The sequence below is a fragment of the Meleagris gallopavo genome, chromosome Z (assembly GCF_905368555.1).
Source record: "Meleagris gallopavo chromosome Z, MGAL_WU_HG_1.1, whole genome shotgun sequence".
Taxonomy (NCBI): domain Eukaryota; kingdom Metazoa; phylum Chordata; class Aves; order Galliformes; family Phasianidae; genus Meleagris; species Meleagris gallopavo.
In genome coordinates, this window is record NC_139435.1 from 29,109,235 (window position 1) to 29,126,823 (window position 17,589).

At 34.9% G+C, this 17,589-nt stretch overlaps 1 protein-coding gene across 12 annotated transcripts in view; it reads right to left on the bottom strand.

The window, feature by feature from the left end:
* PTPRD (protein tyrosine phosphatase receptor type D) overlaps positions 1-17,589 on the bottom strand; it is a 1,190,026-nt gene that overhangs the window by 145,688 nt on the left and 1,026,749 nt on the right. For 10 of the 12 annotated variants that reach the window (XM_085214154.1, XM_085214153.1, XM_085214152.1 and 7 more), the window contains 4 exons: positions 9,395-9,583; positions 5,550-5,660; positions 1,828-2,097; positions 580-1,161 (listed from right to left, as the gene is read on the bottom strand). In XM_085214154.1, the coding sequence (XP_085070280.1) occupies positions 580-1,161; positions 1,828-2,097; positions 5,550-5,660; positions 9,395-9,583 (1,152 nt within the window). Of the gene's footprint in view, positions 1-579; positions 1,162-1,827; positions 2,098-4,129; positions 4,283-5,448; positions 5,661-9,394; positions 9,584-17,589 lie in introns of those variants that run through there. The other 2 variants (XM_085214157.1, XM_085214155.1) reach the window with 2 other exon arrangements.

A 17,589-nucleotide genomic window follows, 5' to 3' on the forward strand; every position in this document is an offset into this window, starting at 1 on the left:
TCTAAAACTACTGTGCAGAACCCAAACAAACTAACTTCATGCATAAAACAAGGAAATGATAATCTTGTGGGATGCTCTTTATAGAAGTAGGCTGTATTTGTTATTATAAATAAAACTGTAAAGAAATGCCTGAACGTGCTTACATAAGGGCAGTTTTTGGTTTGGTTCGGTTTAAATGTTTTCTTGATTTATGTGTTTTCAGAACATGACCAAGTATTTGCATATGTATGCAATGCACACACATTTTAACTTTCCAAGATCAAGATTCAAAAGAATGATAACGCATAAGGGAGACGTGCTACTTAAACAAAACACTATCACAGTCAACATTTTAAAGAAAGCTGTTGAAGAACTACATGATAGACAGTGCTATTGCACAGGGCACTGCAAAATAGAAACTGTAACATTTGTCCTCCTTTGGGATGAAGTGAAAGAGAGTGTAAGGGAAAAATTTTGTCTCTTCAATGTTAACTTGCTCTGTGGAATTGAGAAGTTGTTATCCAAAAGAGCTGCCCTGAATGAACTATGTTTATTCTACTCCCTCCCATCCCCCTCAAATTTTGTTCACTACAGCCTTACCTCCTGTTTGAGTGATGACTTGAATGTCACTGGAAAGTGGTCCATCCCCAACAGAAGTAAAAGCAAGAACCTTCACAGAGTATGTTTTCTGGGGCACGAGATTCCCAATAGTAGTGATATGGCTGTCAGCCACATTGTGTTTCAGCCAGCTGTTGACATGTTGAGTAGGGTCCATAGTATAATAAACTCTGTAACCTTGTATTTGTCCGTTAGGTTCCTCAGGTTCTTCCCACTGTACCAAAATCGTGGTAGAGCTCAACATACGGGCCTGTACATTGCGTGGTGCACTTGAAGGTGCTTGCTCTGAAGTCCTTGTTGACACAGGCTCACTGGGTGGCCCTCGTCCAATGTTATTTACAGCAACTACCCGAAATTCATACTCTGAATATGGGCTTAGTCCAGCCACACTATAGCGTGTTGTGGCAACACCATCAATTTCTTTATATGGCTCTTCAGAGTTCTTAGGCTTGTGTTGGATTATGTAGTAAGAAACTGGCTCAGGATTTCCAGAGTCCCAAGTCAATGTTATGCTTGTTGCTGTGCTTTCTGTCACCACAGGTGTTCCAGGAGGTTTAGGTAAGGCTGAAGATGAATACCAAAAATTAAATTAACACTATATAACAGCAGGCGTTAATTATTACATTAACGGGTCTAAAAGTACAAATAAACAAATTAAAAAAAAACAGGAAGATTGTAATGGAGAGAAAAAGTGATTTATTCAGAGTAAAATTCTGGCAATTATGATTTTCTCCAGAAGTTTATCACAAAAAAATCCAGTTCTGTAGTAAAAGGCTTATTAATATAAAGCCATGATACTGACTTTTTAGATAAGTCCTTTAATCATATGCAGAAGAATAACCTTATAGTCAGTGGACCATTGCAGTTTAATTTTCAAATATTTCTGGAGCTTCTGACATCCACTTACTCAAGAACAAGATAACCAAACACCCAACAACTTTAAAAATCAAATGACTGTCTCTTAAATGTTTGCGCAGTTGACAAATACATGCAAGATTATTAAGTCTTTTACTTACTTTAAATGAAAGCTAAGAACTAAAGATGGGAGAATAATGGAACACTGCAATTAAACTATCAGTATCAATATTATTGCTGTCTGCTTTTTGTCTTATTATATTGATTGGTTGGAGATTTCTTAGTTTTCTCTAGTAGAATTTATTTGCTCAGAATATGGACAATGAAATAAAAGAAAGACAAGACTATTTCCAAAAGTGTGTACTTGGGATATACCTTTGACAGTTATCTGTGCTATTGCTTCTATAACACCAAGGGTAGACATAGCAACACAAGTATAGTTTGCAGACTGCCTGACATCGTTAAGCTCAAGGACGTTTCTCCCTATTGGCATATCATCCTCAGGTGTCAAATCTTCTGCTCCTAGCATCCATTTAACATATGGCATTGGTGACCCCACTGCAACACACGTGATATTTACACTCCCGCCAGGCATGATCTCATGATTGGTGGGGGGGATCGAGAACCTTGGTGGGACCCGTCGAACTGGAACAAAACACACAAAAAAGTAATAACATATACAAAAAAAGAAACTGAGTCTTGCATACAGACTACATACAGTGTACAGACAGTCTTATGTTTTAATGTGTTATTCTGATTGGTCAGAAAATATGTAGAAAATAAATACAAGACTATACAAGAATAGTGTCTGCACACAATATCAATCATTCTATATTTACTTGATGTTATTATTAGGCACATTCGTACACAGGCTGATTCAGTGCTATTAGGGCCCCCACATATAACTAACTACATACTTACAATTCACAAACACCATGCAAAAGATATACACACGCACACACACACACGCACACATACGCGCACACATATATATATGCATGTATTTCCTATGTGTATACATATATATATGCATAGAAAAAAACTGGAGAGCAAACAGCATGTTTGAATTGATTATCAAAACCAGCTCCAATGCTGTGTACTTCCAGTTGATGTGGATAAATGTGCTAGATCACATTGTCACATCAGTCCTGGAACACATTGCCTACAGTACACTTAAAGTGCAATTTCACTGCTTTCAGACGCAAAGTGGATGCAGCCTCAAGACCTCACACTAACATTGAAACAAACAGAAATAATATATATAATTACACACATACAAATATATATATATATATATATATACACATATATATACACATGCATGTACTCATATATATACGTATATATACATATATGTATGTATATTGTCACAGAAAAGAAACTAAGCAAAGCCAGTACAAAGTACTGGATTTGGTCATGCAGGCAAGCAAATGACAGAATCAACTGAGAATCATGCTTAGGAAAATGTCTGAGTAAAATTGCAGAACAAAAAGGAACTCAAAACAAGAACATACTGGGTGAGGAAAGAAAACTTGAAAGAGTTGGGGATAGGATAGGCTGACAGTTACAGGAGTTTAAGAGGAGGATAGAGTTTGAGGGAGAGGGAAATTAGATTAAGTGTAAGTGGTTAAAAAGCAATTGTTAGCAAGGGCTACTGGGAAAATAGCAGAACATTTAACATTCAGAATTCCACTATGCTCACAGTTAAGGGAAAACAAAATAAGCTATAAAGAGTGATAATATTGGACATCTGTGTACTGATAGCAAGGGATAGCGACCTTAAACTTGTAGTAGGACATGGCACTAACAGAATAGTTAGTACTTAAGCAAACAAAGCACCGAGAAAATTACCCGGCAATAACAGATCAGTGTTCCTGCTTCTAATATTCTCAGTGGTGTGCACATGTGTGTGGGATGCAGAATAGAAAAGGGTAGCTGAGAGAGGTGGGTTTGTATTTAGGCCTTTCATTGGACAATGTATTTATTTGGGTTTTTATATACACTAATCATTAACACAGTTTTAATTAAAATAAATTAAATACTATGAGTGAGCAAAAAGAAATAAACAAAACAAAACAAAAAAAGAACTCTGTATTAGTCTGAAACCTTTCCACTGGATTTAATTAAATTTCTGTGATCTTCTATGGGTTCAAAAGGGGCTTAATGCAATGGCCTCATGAGTGAATGACAGGCAGAAGGGGAACAAGCACAGAGCAATATATTTCTAGGTGGCCAATTCACAGAGGCCACACAAAAAGCAAGCAGCAGGCAACAAGGAATTTCTTGTATTGAAGAGAATTCTTATAGACAAAGGAGAGTTTAGTCTTCATGCTCAGGCTGTTTAGAAAAGCAACTGCAGGAAACCATTCCTTGAAAAACAGGCATCAGTATAAACAAGAAATTAAAAGGGTAGAAAAAAGCAGGAACACTGACCAAGTTTACTAAACATTAGTGTTAAGTCTAAAAAAGGTTGCCATGCATTCAGGTTCATTCTCTCTTATCATGCACAACAGTTAGATACCAGCACTCATCAAAAGCCATGACCAGGGCGTTCTCTGCTTAACATAACATTAACTTAAAAAATGCCACAATGCAGCTACATTCATTTCATTTGTATTCTTTGTTATTGGTTTAATTAATATTTTTAAGGTGGGTAAAAAGTAAAAAACACACCAACCTTCTCGCAGCTCTGAGGGATGTAGGGGGTTTGATGCAGAACACAATGAAATGAGGAAAGGAGAAAAACAAGGGAAACACAGAGAGAGTAAAAAGGCCATATCAAGGCTTTCAACTGCTACTTGAACATCTTTACTTGTTCTAATTAAACCTTCCTACCTCATCTTGAAAAGTTAGCATTTTCCACAGCTACAATGTGTTAGAAACAATAGCTAGCATCATTTTGAAATTTTCCTTTGGAAAAAAAAAAAAAAAGTATACATGCCTCATGCAGTACAGAGAAGTCAGTATGTTGAAGGAAAAGAGAAAAAAAAACAAACATTCAAATAACTTTCTAGGTATCTTATAACTATGAAATGTTTCTCTTTTTTCTTTTTTCTTTTTTTTTTTTTCTTTTTTTCTTTTCAATTGGCCAGAAGAGTCATACAAAAATATATCAAGTTGATTTAAAAGTCAGCTCTAACAAAATTTCAAAATCAAGCTAGGTATTTTTGCTAAGGTCATTCACCCTTACAGCTGTTTATGTTTTCAACCCTATTCCCCCGCCCATCCCTTTATATAATAGACACGCACACACACACACACACACACATATATATATATATACATATGTATGTATGTATGTAATAGCTTTTGTTGTACAGAAAGCTACATGAACCAGCTGTTTCAAATACTGATGAAAAGAAAGCATTTCTTTCTATTTGAATCAAATGAATCTTTTTGTATGTTACAAAAATTAAACATTTGTTCTACTTCATGGAGGAATATATTGGTTTCCTTATCAATTACATCTGTAATACAGACAAGTATTTCTTTAAAAAAAGTATAGCCACTTGAATACTAGCAAAGTAAGCACTACATTTTACTCATTAGCCATAAACTATATATATATAGATTTAAGTGTATATATATATATATATATGCGTACATATATATAAAGAAGAAACAGAAAAGAAGAAAATACAGTTGTGCTCTGCATATAGTTTGTAGTTAGGCTCTTTTCCTTTGCAGTTAAATAGTAGAGGTCAGGTAGGCATATACCTCAATGCCTTGGGCTTACATTCAGCTGATTAGTAGAACACCACACAGTCATCCCAGGAGTTTGAAAAGAAAAACAAAACAAAACCAAGAAAAGAAAAGAAATGCAAAGCACAATCTAATTCAATGCAGGAAAAATAGAAGTCAAGATGTAAAAATATAAATATACTTACAAACCTTAACCCACTGGATAGACTGGACTCAAGAGAGCTTTAAAAACAACAATAAAAAACAACCCTTTCCTCTAAATTTTAAAATTAATTTTATAACTGACATATTTACCATAGCATTGTGATTATTACAGTAGTAACTGCAGAGATCCTGAAAGTATCTTAGCCCTGAGCCTGAATGAAGAGTGGATGCCAGGGTTATGTCATTCCTACCTCTGACATATAGATTGGCAGGGGCAGAATAGCGTGTACCCGCACTGTTGGTTGCAACACATTCATATTTGCCTTGGTCAGATTCTTCACTCAGTTCAATTTGGAGGGCACCTGTATGAATATAAAATACATTGCCAAAGAAAAGGTCAGAAAAGGTTTTTTATATCTATAATAGTACACGGCTTAACAATATGAAACGCTTGTATGCGAAGGTCCACTCAACGTCGGTTCATTTTCTTGCTAAGGTGCACAGACAGAAAATGATGCAATGAAAAAAACAGATTATTTTTTTCACATCATCAGTGCTAGCACAGGAAAACAATTGGCATTTAGCAAAAAGAAAACAAACAAACAACAACAACAACAACAACGAAAAAAAAACACCAAACCACCCTCTCTAAACAATACTCTTTCCTAAACCATTAAAATGAAGATGAGTGAGACTGCTTCAAGGAAGAATGGCTTTTAAATAAAACAAGGAGATTAAATAGTTGGGTCACTGTAGAGTTTTGATTTTTATTGCATTGTTCCAATCCAGTAACAAAAGTAGCACAAAAGGTGATACTCATAAAAAAGGCAGGACAGGATTCAAGAATCTTCTGCTGAAGAAAGCCAAAAATTTGCAGCAAGAACAAAAAGGCTGCTTGAAGTGAAAAAAAAAGAAACCGCATTAGTCAGTTATAATTATCAAAATATTATTTTAAAGAAACAAAATTCCCTCAAGACATGCAGATTGATAAGAAAAGAAAGACAGTTTTCCACAGTTTACAATGTTAAAGTACATTTGCTGAAAAACAAAGAGCAATTGAATTAGAAGACAAAAAAGTTAAAAAGCAAGGTCTGTGTCAACAAGGAAGATCCAACCAACCACTGCTGAGGACCATAGAAGGGCCCCTCCCAAGACACCCATTAAAATCCACAAGTGGGATTAGCAGTGTGGTGTCACAAAACCCAAGAAAAAAATACAAAAGAAGAATTACAAAAGAAGTAAATCCGAGCAATACCACATACCACCAAGAATAAGTCATTAACCTTTCATTTCCAAAGCCTGCAGATTAGAAGATCCAAAAATCCAGAGATGAGATAACTCCAAGAAAAAGAAAACAACAACAACAACAAAAAAAAGAACAATAAAGAGAAAAAAAAAACACATTTCTTAATTCTTATAGAGGGAGACGCATCATTTTCGACTTTATTAAGTTAAAAGAAAAAAAAAAAGAATTGAAGAACAAAAAGAAAAACCTTGTATGAAAGATAAGACAAAAAGAAGATAGTCCATGTTGTCTTCTGCATGTCTGCTACTGTTCTCCAGACCATCTTGGCTTTGGTCCAGGACAAGAACAGCTAAGGAAGAAAAAAAATGATCTTTTTTGCTCCAGTTGGACCAAAAAAAAAAAAAAAAAAAAAAAAAAAAGGAAGGAAAAACAAGAAAAAAAAAAGAAGAAGAAAAAGAAGAAGAAGAAAAAGAAGAAGAAGAAGAAGGAAAAAAAAAAAAAAAAAAAGAGGGACAGATGGTACGCTGTGACTGGGCTATGGCCAGAAGACCTGGATATGCTTTCTTTGAAGCATATCACAAATCAAATTATATAGAGAGTTTTATTTACTTATTTATTTAATGATCAAACAAAAAAGGGAAAGGATAACGGAGTGTGCAGAAAGAAAGTTCACAATATGAGAGTCACTGATCATAACCAAACAGGACAAAGGAAAAAAAAAAAAAAGATGATGAACATTTCTGTGTTTTTTTTTTTTTCTTTAAAAAAAAAAAAAAAAAAACAGGACAAAGATGAGACGGATGGAAGGACAGAAAGAATGAGTAAGATCATTCTGTGAACGTTAGTTCAGCACTCTTACCTCTTATTGGTGTACCACCTGGGTGGATAATATGAATGCAAATAAGATTAGAAAGAAGAAGCATTAGTACGAGAAGAAGGAGGCTAGGGCTTTGGAAGAAGAATCAAATTAGATTTACAGAATTAAATAAGGTCTTAAGAGAAACTTGAATTACTATACTGTTAAAACAGGAATATATTAGATACTATTATCAGGTTATAAAAGCAAGTTGCATTGAACCACAAAGGGTGAAGACTACAATGGGCTTCATTGTCATTGTCAGAGAAGACTATGAGTTCTTAGATGTTTGGTTAAATAGGGTTAGAAATATACTGAATATGCCTCAAATACTTAAAGTAAAATTTACAATACTGTACTTATGACATAGTTTAGGAAAACCTCGGATATTCTATTTAAATATATATATATATATAAAGTCTATATATATATAAAAAGAGAGGACACACTGCAGGTTATCTCAAAACAAACACTTTCATTTAGGTTGTATTATGGCATTTACTGTTCTACAGCTACGTGATATATGTGTACTGGTTCTTCTAGGTGTTACTATAACTGATAAGACAACATATCTGTGGAGGTGTGCGTGTGCGCCACTATAGGGATCTGGTGACTACACTGACCGTTAGTAAAATGCATGCCATGCATTTTAAGAATAATAATAGAAATAATCATAATATAATCATAATCATAATCATAATATTCTGAATATGGAAATTAGTGGGGTTGAAGTGCGCTTCAGAACTAAGCACTTACCAATAGATTCTGGAGATTTAAATACGGAGAGAAGAAAGACAGCATAAAAATATTATTATATTCCTTATAATTTGGTACAAAGTTTTCAGTTAAAACTTTATATAGTAAATCATTTATGTCACATGTGAAAAAATAATTCTTAATTTACATTAACAGAAGGCTAATTTACACAGTTCTGCTGACAACAAGCAAAGAGTCAGTTAACAAGACGATTTAACATCACAGGACAGGTCAAAAGCTGAGAATTCTGGGAAGACGTGATTAAACAACTTAGATTCTACAATGATATCGAATACAACTGCCAAAGAAAAAAGCTCAATATATCCCAATTATACTATTTAGGGATAAGCCTTAAACTTTAGAAATTTAGAAGATTGTTATTATTTATTTATTTTTTTTTAAATTTAAAGAGAACAAAATAATAAACTAGGGTGGGAGAAGAGTGAAAGGACTGCTAGGGAGGTGCAAGGGGCAAAGAGAGAGAGCAGCATAAGCTGGATTCTACACCAAAAGCAGACTTCTGTAGATCCAGAAAATGTCGGATTCATAAAACTTCAGCGTGGGCGCACACTACTGTGGCTAAATGTGTAGGAAAAATGCTCAGCCAGTAAAAAACCTTCATTCCATTAGTTACCCAGGTGTTTTTTTTTTTTTTTTTTTTTTAATTAGGTTTTCTTGTAAGGCATAATTGTGCATGGGAAAAAGTACTGTGTTTAATGTATTTCTGAGAGGAAGGAAGATGTGTCCAATCTGGCTAATCTTTGGTGGATTCAAACATGGAAAAGACAGCACAAAACACATTTTACATTTTAATTGGAGTGTCTAATGCAGGTTTTGATTTTGATGAATATAACCATTGGTACTCCTTGCAATTTCTGAATGAAGTCCAATGTTGAAATAAATTTGTTAAAAAAAATAAAAAGGAAAGAAGAAAGAAAGAGGAGAAAATGGATCCATCAAGTACTGCAAAAAGCAGTAAAGAAAAAAATTATCAAAAATACAGTCACAGCAGTGAGCAATGTGGAGTAAACAGAAGCTGCAAAACACAGAGATAGACTCTAGAAAAGGCTATGACAACATCACAGACATGGACAACACACTCAATAACATAGAAAAGAGAAGAGGAAGATAAATTATTACCTATAAAAAAGTAAAATAATAAGGAAGAGAAAGAAAAGAAAGAAAAAGGTGAGAGAGAACAACTCTGCACATTAGTGGAAACAGTAACAAGACCCTACCTGATCGTAATTGCTTGATGCGGCCATTGTTGTTGCTTGTGTCAACAGGTAAGAAATCTTTGAACCAAGTTATTTCGGGATCAGGATTACCACTGGCTGCACATAACATGGTAGCTGTACGAGTTCGTTCGACCACCTTCAGCTGGGGACCCATATCAATGGTGGGGAAACCACGGGGAATTTGGTCCTCTGAAAAAGTAATGTATAATTTAAAGGATTTCACACTACGCTTTGTAGGAATTCAAGTCAGTCCCATCATCAGCCTAATTATTGTGTAACCTTCCCCTAACTGCAAGGAATTGTTAAAGAACAAAACTCAGGAATATTTTTTTTAACTTACAGTGATCAAAATGCGGATACAGAGTAGAAAGTTCATAAATTAATGGCTACATTATACCCATAAAGTATATGTAATTGCCTTAGATCCTGTATGCAGCTCATAAACCTGATGTCCACTATGTTACTTTCTAACACTAACATTCCTCTGATTGTCAGAATCCTTACTATTTTATGTGAAATATTGAATTAGCATGCTTATGAACAACAACAACAAAAATCTTCTTTACATAAGACAAATACATAAGCAAGTGTGAACATGCAGTGTGGGATTTGGCTGGGGTTTTAGAAGATTCAGATTAACTATTGTGCTTGCTGTGGCTTAACCTGTCAGGCAACTAAGCACTGCGCTACAGTTTGTTCACTCCTCTACAGAGTGAGACGGAGAGAGAATCAGAAAAAAAAGGCAAAACTCATTTGTAGATATTAAGACAACTAAATAGGTAGAGAAGGAAGAGAAATAATCATAGAATACAAAATTTTTCTTGCTGACCAATGTCCAGCCAGTCCCTGAGTAGTACCATCCCCTTAGTAGCCCTCAGCTTAATTTTTTTAGTTAAGTCCAGCTGTTCCAGCTATCCTCCCAGCTCCTTGTGCCTCCCCAGCCTGTTCACTGGCAGAGCAGTATGAGAAACTGAAAATACCAAGAATTTTCAGCAAGCACTAATTAAAAACATCTAAAACATTAGTGTATTATCAATATTATTCTGATTCCAATCTAAAACATAATATCATATTAACTATTACAAAGATAACTCCATACTTTTTTAACTAATTACTTATGTTCTGTTGGTCCAAACTTTCAATGACGTCTTGCTTAAGTTGTGTAGATGTAAGATGGTTGGCATTTTACTGCTATGGACAAATACTAGAGGATTAATGCATTAAAAGATTTCATAAGGCTGAGAAACTCTAGATATTGGAAATATGTAAATAATAAAGTTAAACTGACAGGAAACATCATGAATCATGATGATCATGAATGGATAGAGTTGTTTCAGCCAAAGCACTCAAATACGGTCCTAAATTCATAGCCAATCAATAGTGAAATAAAAGAAGAACTGAACAAGAGCAATTAAACTCTTCAAGAGGATAAGCCCTAGCATGTAACACTGGAAACACAGTGGAATAAGACTATTCCTCAGAAATTAGATTAGAATAAGTAAAATAATTTATTTTATTTGCATCATCTTCATCTTTTCTTCCATTCAATATGTGAATATATTTTTAGTGCAAAATAATTGCTATTATTTCTGTTTAAAGAGGACAAGCTTAAAAAAAATAAAAATCGAGGAAAGAGGATCAGTACTAAGTCTAAACTGCATATCTTATTTAATGCCTTGAATGGTGTCTATTGACCTACAATTGATTAAGGGATAAAATCAACGTAGAAAAACTACCATGTCATTTCCCTGCATGGAATCTGTAATTTTTTAAACAGTTTTATGAAAGTGTAGACACTTTTCTGAAGAAATGTATAGAAAGCAAGTATATCCTACAAATCTCTGTAGTTCTTGAGGTTTGATGTCACCCACAGGTTCCTTAACTTCTTTCAACACAAATTAATATGGAAACTGCTATGGTCTAGCAAAAAACAATTCTCCCACAAATATTTATATAAATACATCAACCTTAAGGGAGAATCTCCATCCCTTGTTGGACACAGAGGGGAACACAGTGACCAAGGATCAGGATAAGGCTGTGGTACTTAATTTGCCTATAATAAGAAGTCTTTAATAAGAAGATTAGTTGTTCCCTGGGCACACAGACTCTTGTGCTGGAAGATAGGTATGGTGTACAGAATAGGGCCAGCAAATCCGTGAGGTAATGGTTTTGGATCTTCTTCAAAAGCTGGATACTCACAAGCTCATGAGCCAGATGGACTGCACCCTGAAATGCTGAGGGAGTTGGCAGATGTGGTTGCCAAGCCACTCTCAATCATCCTTCAACAGTTCTGGCTAACCGGGGATCTCCCAGTGGACTGGAGATTGGCAAATGTGACATCCATCCTCAAAAAGGGCTGGAAAGACGATCGTGGTAGCTACAGACCTATCAATCTCACATCATTGCCAGGGAAGATTATGGAACGGATAATCTCAAGAGCCATCACAGATCATTTCAAGGTCAACTAGGAGATTAGGTCCAGTCAGCACGGCTTCGTGCTTCTGCTTGACAAACTTGATACTGTTCTATGACAAGGTGACCCACTTAGTGGATGAAGGTAAAGCTGTCAGTGTGGTCTACCTGGACTTCAGTAAAGCCTTTGACACTGTCCCCCCACAACATCCTCGTGGAGAAGCTGGCTGTGCATCGGTTGGATGGGCATGCACTCTGTTGGGTGAAACACTGACTGGATGGCTGTGTCCAAAGACTTGCGGTCAATGGAGTTAAATCCAGTTGGTGGCCAGTCACAAATGGTGTCCCCCAGGGCTTGGTACAGGGGCACTCCTGTTTAACACCTTTATTAATGATCTTGATGGGGGGATTGAGTGCACTCTCAGTAAGTTCATAGTTGACACCAATCTGGGAGGGAGTGTTGATCTGCCAGAAGGGAGAAAGGCACTACAGAGGGACCTGGATAGACTGGATCAATGGGCCAAGGTAAACTGTACGAGTTTCAATAGAGCCAAGTGTTGGGTCCTGCATTTTGGTCACAACAGCCCCAGGCAACATTACAGGCTTGGGGAGGAGTGGCTGGAAAGCTGCCTGATGGAAAGGGACTTTGTTGTACTGATGAACAGTCAGCTGAATATGAGCCAGGAGTGTGCCCAGGCATCCTGGCTTGTATCAGGAATGGTGTGGTGAGCAGGTCTAGGGAAGTAATCCTATGCTTGTACTAGGCAATGGTGAGGCCCCACCTTGAATACAGTGTTCAGCATTGGGCACCTCAATTCAGAAAAGACATTGAGGTGCTGGAACAGGTGCAAAGAAGGGCAAAAAGCTTGTAAAGGAGTTGGAGAATATGCCCTACGAGGAGTAACTGAAAGATCTGGAGCTGTTTAGTCTGAGGAAGAGGATGCTGAGGAATGCTATTTGAAGAGATGCTCTCTTCAAATACCTGAATGGTGATTGCAGCAGGTGCTGGATTGGTCTCTTCTCACTGGTGACAGTGACAGGGCAAGGGGAAATGGCTTCAAGTTGCACCACGGGCAGTTTTGGGTGGACATCAGGAAAACCTCGTTTACAGAAAGGGTTGTTAAGCACTGGAATAGGTTTCCCGCGGAGGTGGATGAGTGATCATCCCTGAAAGAACAAAATCTTTTTGGATGTGCTGCTCAGGGACATGGCTTAGTGGTGAGTTCTTAGAGTTAGGGTAGTATGGTAAGGTTGAGGTTGGACTTGACGATTTTGAGAGTCTTTTCCAATCTCAGTAATTCTATGATTCTATGATTCTATAAGCTTACTTAAATTGTTAAACCTAGTATCTCTATCAGACAGTAACTATGTGTGAAACTCTTTATTAGCTATAGGATCTCTGTCCAAAGACAGCTGAGACTCAAATCTGCTTACAAACATGAAGTCTTTAGTTTGAAGTAACAATATTTGACTTGCGAATTAGAACAACTATGTAAATGGATTTTAATGACCTTTCATTTCCTTGGCTGATATCAAAAACTCTGAAAAGCCTTCTGTGGATTCACAAGTGTACAACACAGATAATCTATCCTGAATACAAATAGGATGGAGTAGTAAAGAGCTTTCTTTTCTTATTTTTAATAAGGGTAATTAAATTCTATCCATTCCCTGTATGCATAGAATCTCTTTGAATGAGTGGTCTTCATTGAATTTTTATGAGAAACATCACAATATAGTGGACTCAAATAACCATAACTGTTATATTTTTGACAGTTGGTCTTGTTTCCAATCTGTTTTTTGGTATTTGGCAATAAAACCATATATTCAATATAAAATGGACTGAGAAAATAATGAAATTTCTAATTGGAGAGCTGATCAGATTTTTTTTTTTTTTTTTGTCTCTAAGAGTATTAGTGACTTGTACAAAACTGTCTTTACAACAGATCTGAGCAGCATTTATTAAGGAACTGCTCTAACTCTCTGTAGGAGAAAAATAACATTAAAAATATTTGATATATTGGTAGACCTACATACATAAGGTACATAAGGGGAAAATATTTTCTTTTTTGCTACTTATGAACATGCTGCCTAAGCTCTAAATTACACTATTTACCAATGTTTCATATTAATATTCAGTACTAGTGAACTAGCTTTCAGTACACCAACAATTTAAATCAAGCTTGACCTTCTCAAAGCTTTTTGTACTGTCAGATTGAGAGGCCATTAAAGGGCAGATTTTTCTGGTTAGTGAATAGTATATATAACAGAAGTTTTGTTTAGGATGACAGATACAAAGATTTAGAAATAGAATACATTCTTTGAATTTGTTAGATGCTGTAACAATGTGAGTCCCAATTAAACACTGTGTTCCATTTCTGATATTAAGAAAACATCTTAAGTCCTGTGCTAGTATCACTTCCAAAAGAGCTCTTCAAAAGTTATTTGCCCTCAACTGTTTGATCTGAACAACATCATAGGCAATTACAAAGACTGGTTATCATACGAACTCTTAAGAGATGATGATTTGAAGCTTTCTTGCCTTTTTTTTTTTTCAATCACAGTTGTTCTTGGAATGTATTTCTAAACTTTCTCTTTGTGCATTCAATCTGTCCAACACTGCTCATCTGTAAAAAAACTATGAGATTCCCATCTCTAGCTAAACTCAGCTTTTGAGTAATTGTTAATTTTGAAAGGATTGCATTTTGAAAATTGTGTTTCAAGTAAAATTATTTTCTGACAAAGGGAATCCATGTTCATTTTTAGGAGTGCCTATAGAAAAACTAAACAGACACAATCAACCAAAAAAAAAAACACAAAAAACAAAAAAACAAAAAACTCTACACATATCTGTGGCATAAATACATATGACAAATTCTACTATCTTCCTTCTTTAATTTTTACAATTTCTAACTCTTGAACAACAACAACAAATGCTACTCCAGTCTTTCATTTTCAAATGTTGCAAATCTTCAATAAGATTTCAGCATGTTTAGAAGCATGTATGCTGTAAAATTTATATACATATAAAAGAAGGATCCAAAGAAAGAGGAAGAATCAAATCTAATACAATGGATTTCACTCTTCATGATAAATCTACCAACATGGTTAAAATAAGAGAATGCTATTTTCATCCACTGCTTATGACATCGTATTTACATTTTGACTACTTTTAGCGCAGAAAACTTCCAGATCATTTCCTTGCTGTAAAATATGGCTGTTCATAGAAATATATCAGGACTTAAAGTCCTAAATTCTTTATAACGCTAACTTGCTGAATCTCTTTAACAATCAACATTGTGATTTAACAAGAAAGACAGAATAAATTTCTCAGATATAGAACATTAAGACAAAATTACTATGTTATTGATACTAAGTGCAAAAGTGAAGTACCCAACAGTTTGTTGACATTAGATGTGGATTACGGAGTATAGAAGTAGTAGCAGCAAGTTCCAAGACTGGATAGTCAATATGAAACATTGACATTGAGTATTTTCTTCCACATTAGCTGTTTGCACCATAGACAGATCTGGAATTAACCTGAAGTTTAATCTGCGTAATTTGCCTTTCTAAGGTACATACTTAAAGTATTTCATCGTGTCTCATAAAAAGAAACATGGTCCCATGTGAACCAATTATTCTTTTTGTGGAAATAGAAGGTTGTTCTCCATTCTATTCAGGAAGAAAAAAGTATATTTCAAGATTCAGTGATGGCTTTGCCACCGGCAAATTTTAGTCATTCTATAGCTCGTAGAATTAAAAAGGCACACATGGAGTATTCCCAGAATACGCTATAGATACTGAAGATAAACTGCTGCAATAAAGTTTATTATTTCAAAGAACAGTGTAAATAAAGCTTTTATATTCACTATTCCAGATGGTAGCAGCATATAATTTGCTCTGTTTTGACATCACGACCATATTATTCAAAATCATTCTTCCCACAACTTAACTGAAAGTGGGTCTGAAAACAGTAAAATCAAATAGAGTGGAGGAGGGACTGAAATAAACATTTTGCAGCAAAGTTGGTATTCTCTACTATTACCAAAGAGCTATGCAAATGAATAAATTGAAAAATAAAAACAAAACAGTTTCTTAGTATACATAAAAGACTAAGTTGAATTGAAAAGATATAATAAATAAGAAAAATGTCAATTACTAAACATTATTCTTAGTGAAATATTTTACTAAGTAAATTTTGCTGAAACAAAAGAGCTACCTCTTCTCCAAGAGTTCTATTTTCAAAGCTGTTGTAGACAGCTAATTTTACATAGTACTGCTTTAAGTCAGTAAAATCAGGTAATGACTACATTGCAGTAATACAAGTAGAAAATAGTTTTGATTTATGTTACCCTTTAAGCAATTATACCATGCAGGAAAAGGAACAAAATATCAAGAAGATGATCAGAAACTCACTAACAATCACTAAATATTCAACAAGAAGATAGCTGCCCATACTATCCCATTAAAAAACTTTCATTTAAAAATAAATTTTTAAATATTCTTCATCATCAAGATCTACAAACAACTTCTGATGAAAAAAAAAAAAGTTCAATAGGTCAATGCAGTCATTCTGCAAACTGAGAAATAATGTCTATATAACAAAACATAGAGCATGAATTATCATTTATATGAATGTTGAACCAGGAGTTTCACATTGAATTAAGTCACTTAACATTCATTGTTACTTGAATTTAGCCTTAAGTAAGTTCTCTGTTTTAACAAATGAATACACTGAAATCAGGTATTTTCATAAGGATGAAAATGGAAGAAGTAATTGTATCCTCTTTTATCAGTTCTCAAAATCTGCAAAATTTAACGTTGAATAGCAAGCATTTTCCCAAAGTGACCTGTCCCACTGATGGGAACAAGTCTTCCTTAATAATGAAATGCCAACAGCCTAGAACCAACACTCAAAGAATCATCACTCATTAAAACAAAACAAAACAAAACAAAAGAGCTTAAAAAAAGGAATTATTCTCACATTTGCACTTGGGCATTGTCACAGCTTACAGAATAATATATCATCTGAATATCATATGACCAAATTTGGCTGTGGCTGAGCTTCTGGATATCTGTTTTTGTCACTGGGAATGGAAAGTGAAATAAAAAAGGTTGTGTCCTAAAAAATTGCAGGGAATTCAAGAATCACTGCCAAATGACCGTTCTCTAGCATAAGGAGAGGATTCAGTCAGGATTATGGTAATGAAACAAAGGCAGAGAATGTGAAGAGGTTTAAGTGCACAGTATTCACATTTAGGAAAAGAAACACTAACCCACTGAAGAAATACAACCTCCCATTTATTTACATATGCAGATGTCAAAAGAATGAAATACATCTTGCACTGATAAATAAAAGACAAGAGTGCTGCAAAAGAGAATGATAGGAATTTTCATGATTACCATTCCTAATTTAAGGTCTAGTTTCCAGACAGGGTTAGAATTTAGATTACACTAAATCAGGGCTGGACTAGGGCTTGCCAAGAATGAGGATTAAGAAAACATGATTACCCTGTCTAGGACATATTTCAATGTATCTGTGATTCTTTTTCCTCCATTTAAAAAAAATAAAATGAAAAGAACAACAAATACTGTGATGGCAGACTATGCCTTAAGCATTAATTTTTCAAACTACATTTTATTATGCAGATAACTAATATCAGGTTCTAATATCAGGTTCCTATGCATACTAAAGCTCATTTCCAATGTTAGTAGTCTATATCTATGGATTGATTCAAAACACTTACATCATTTTTTAAATGTTTTTTTTTTTCTTCTTTATATCA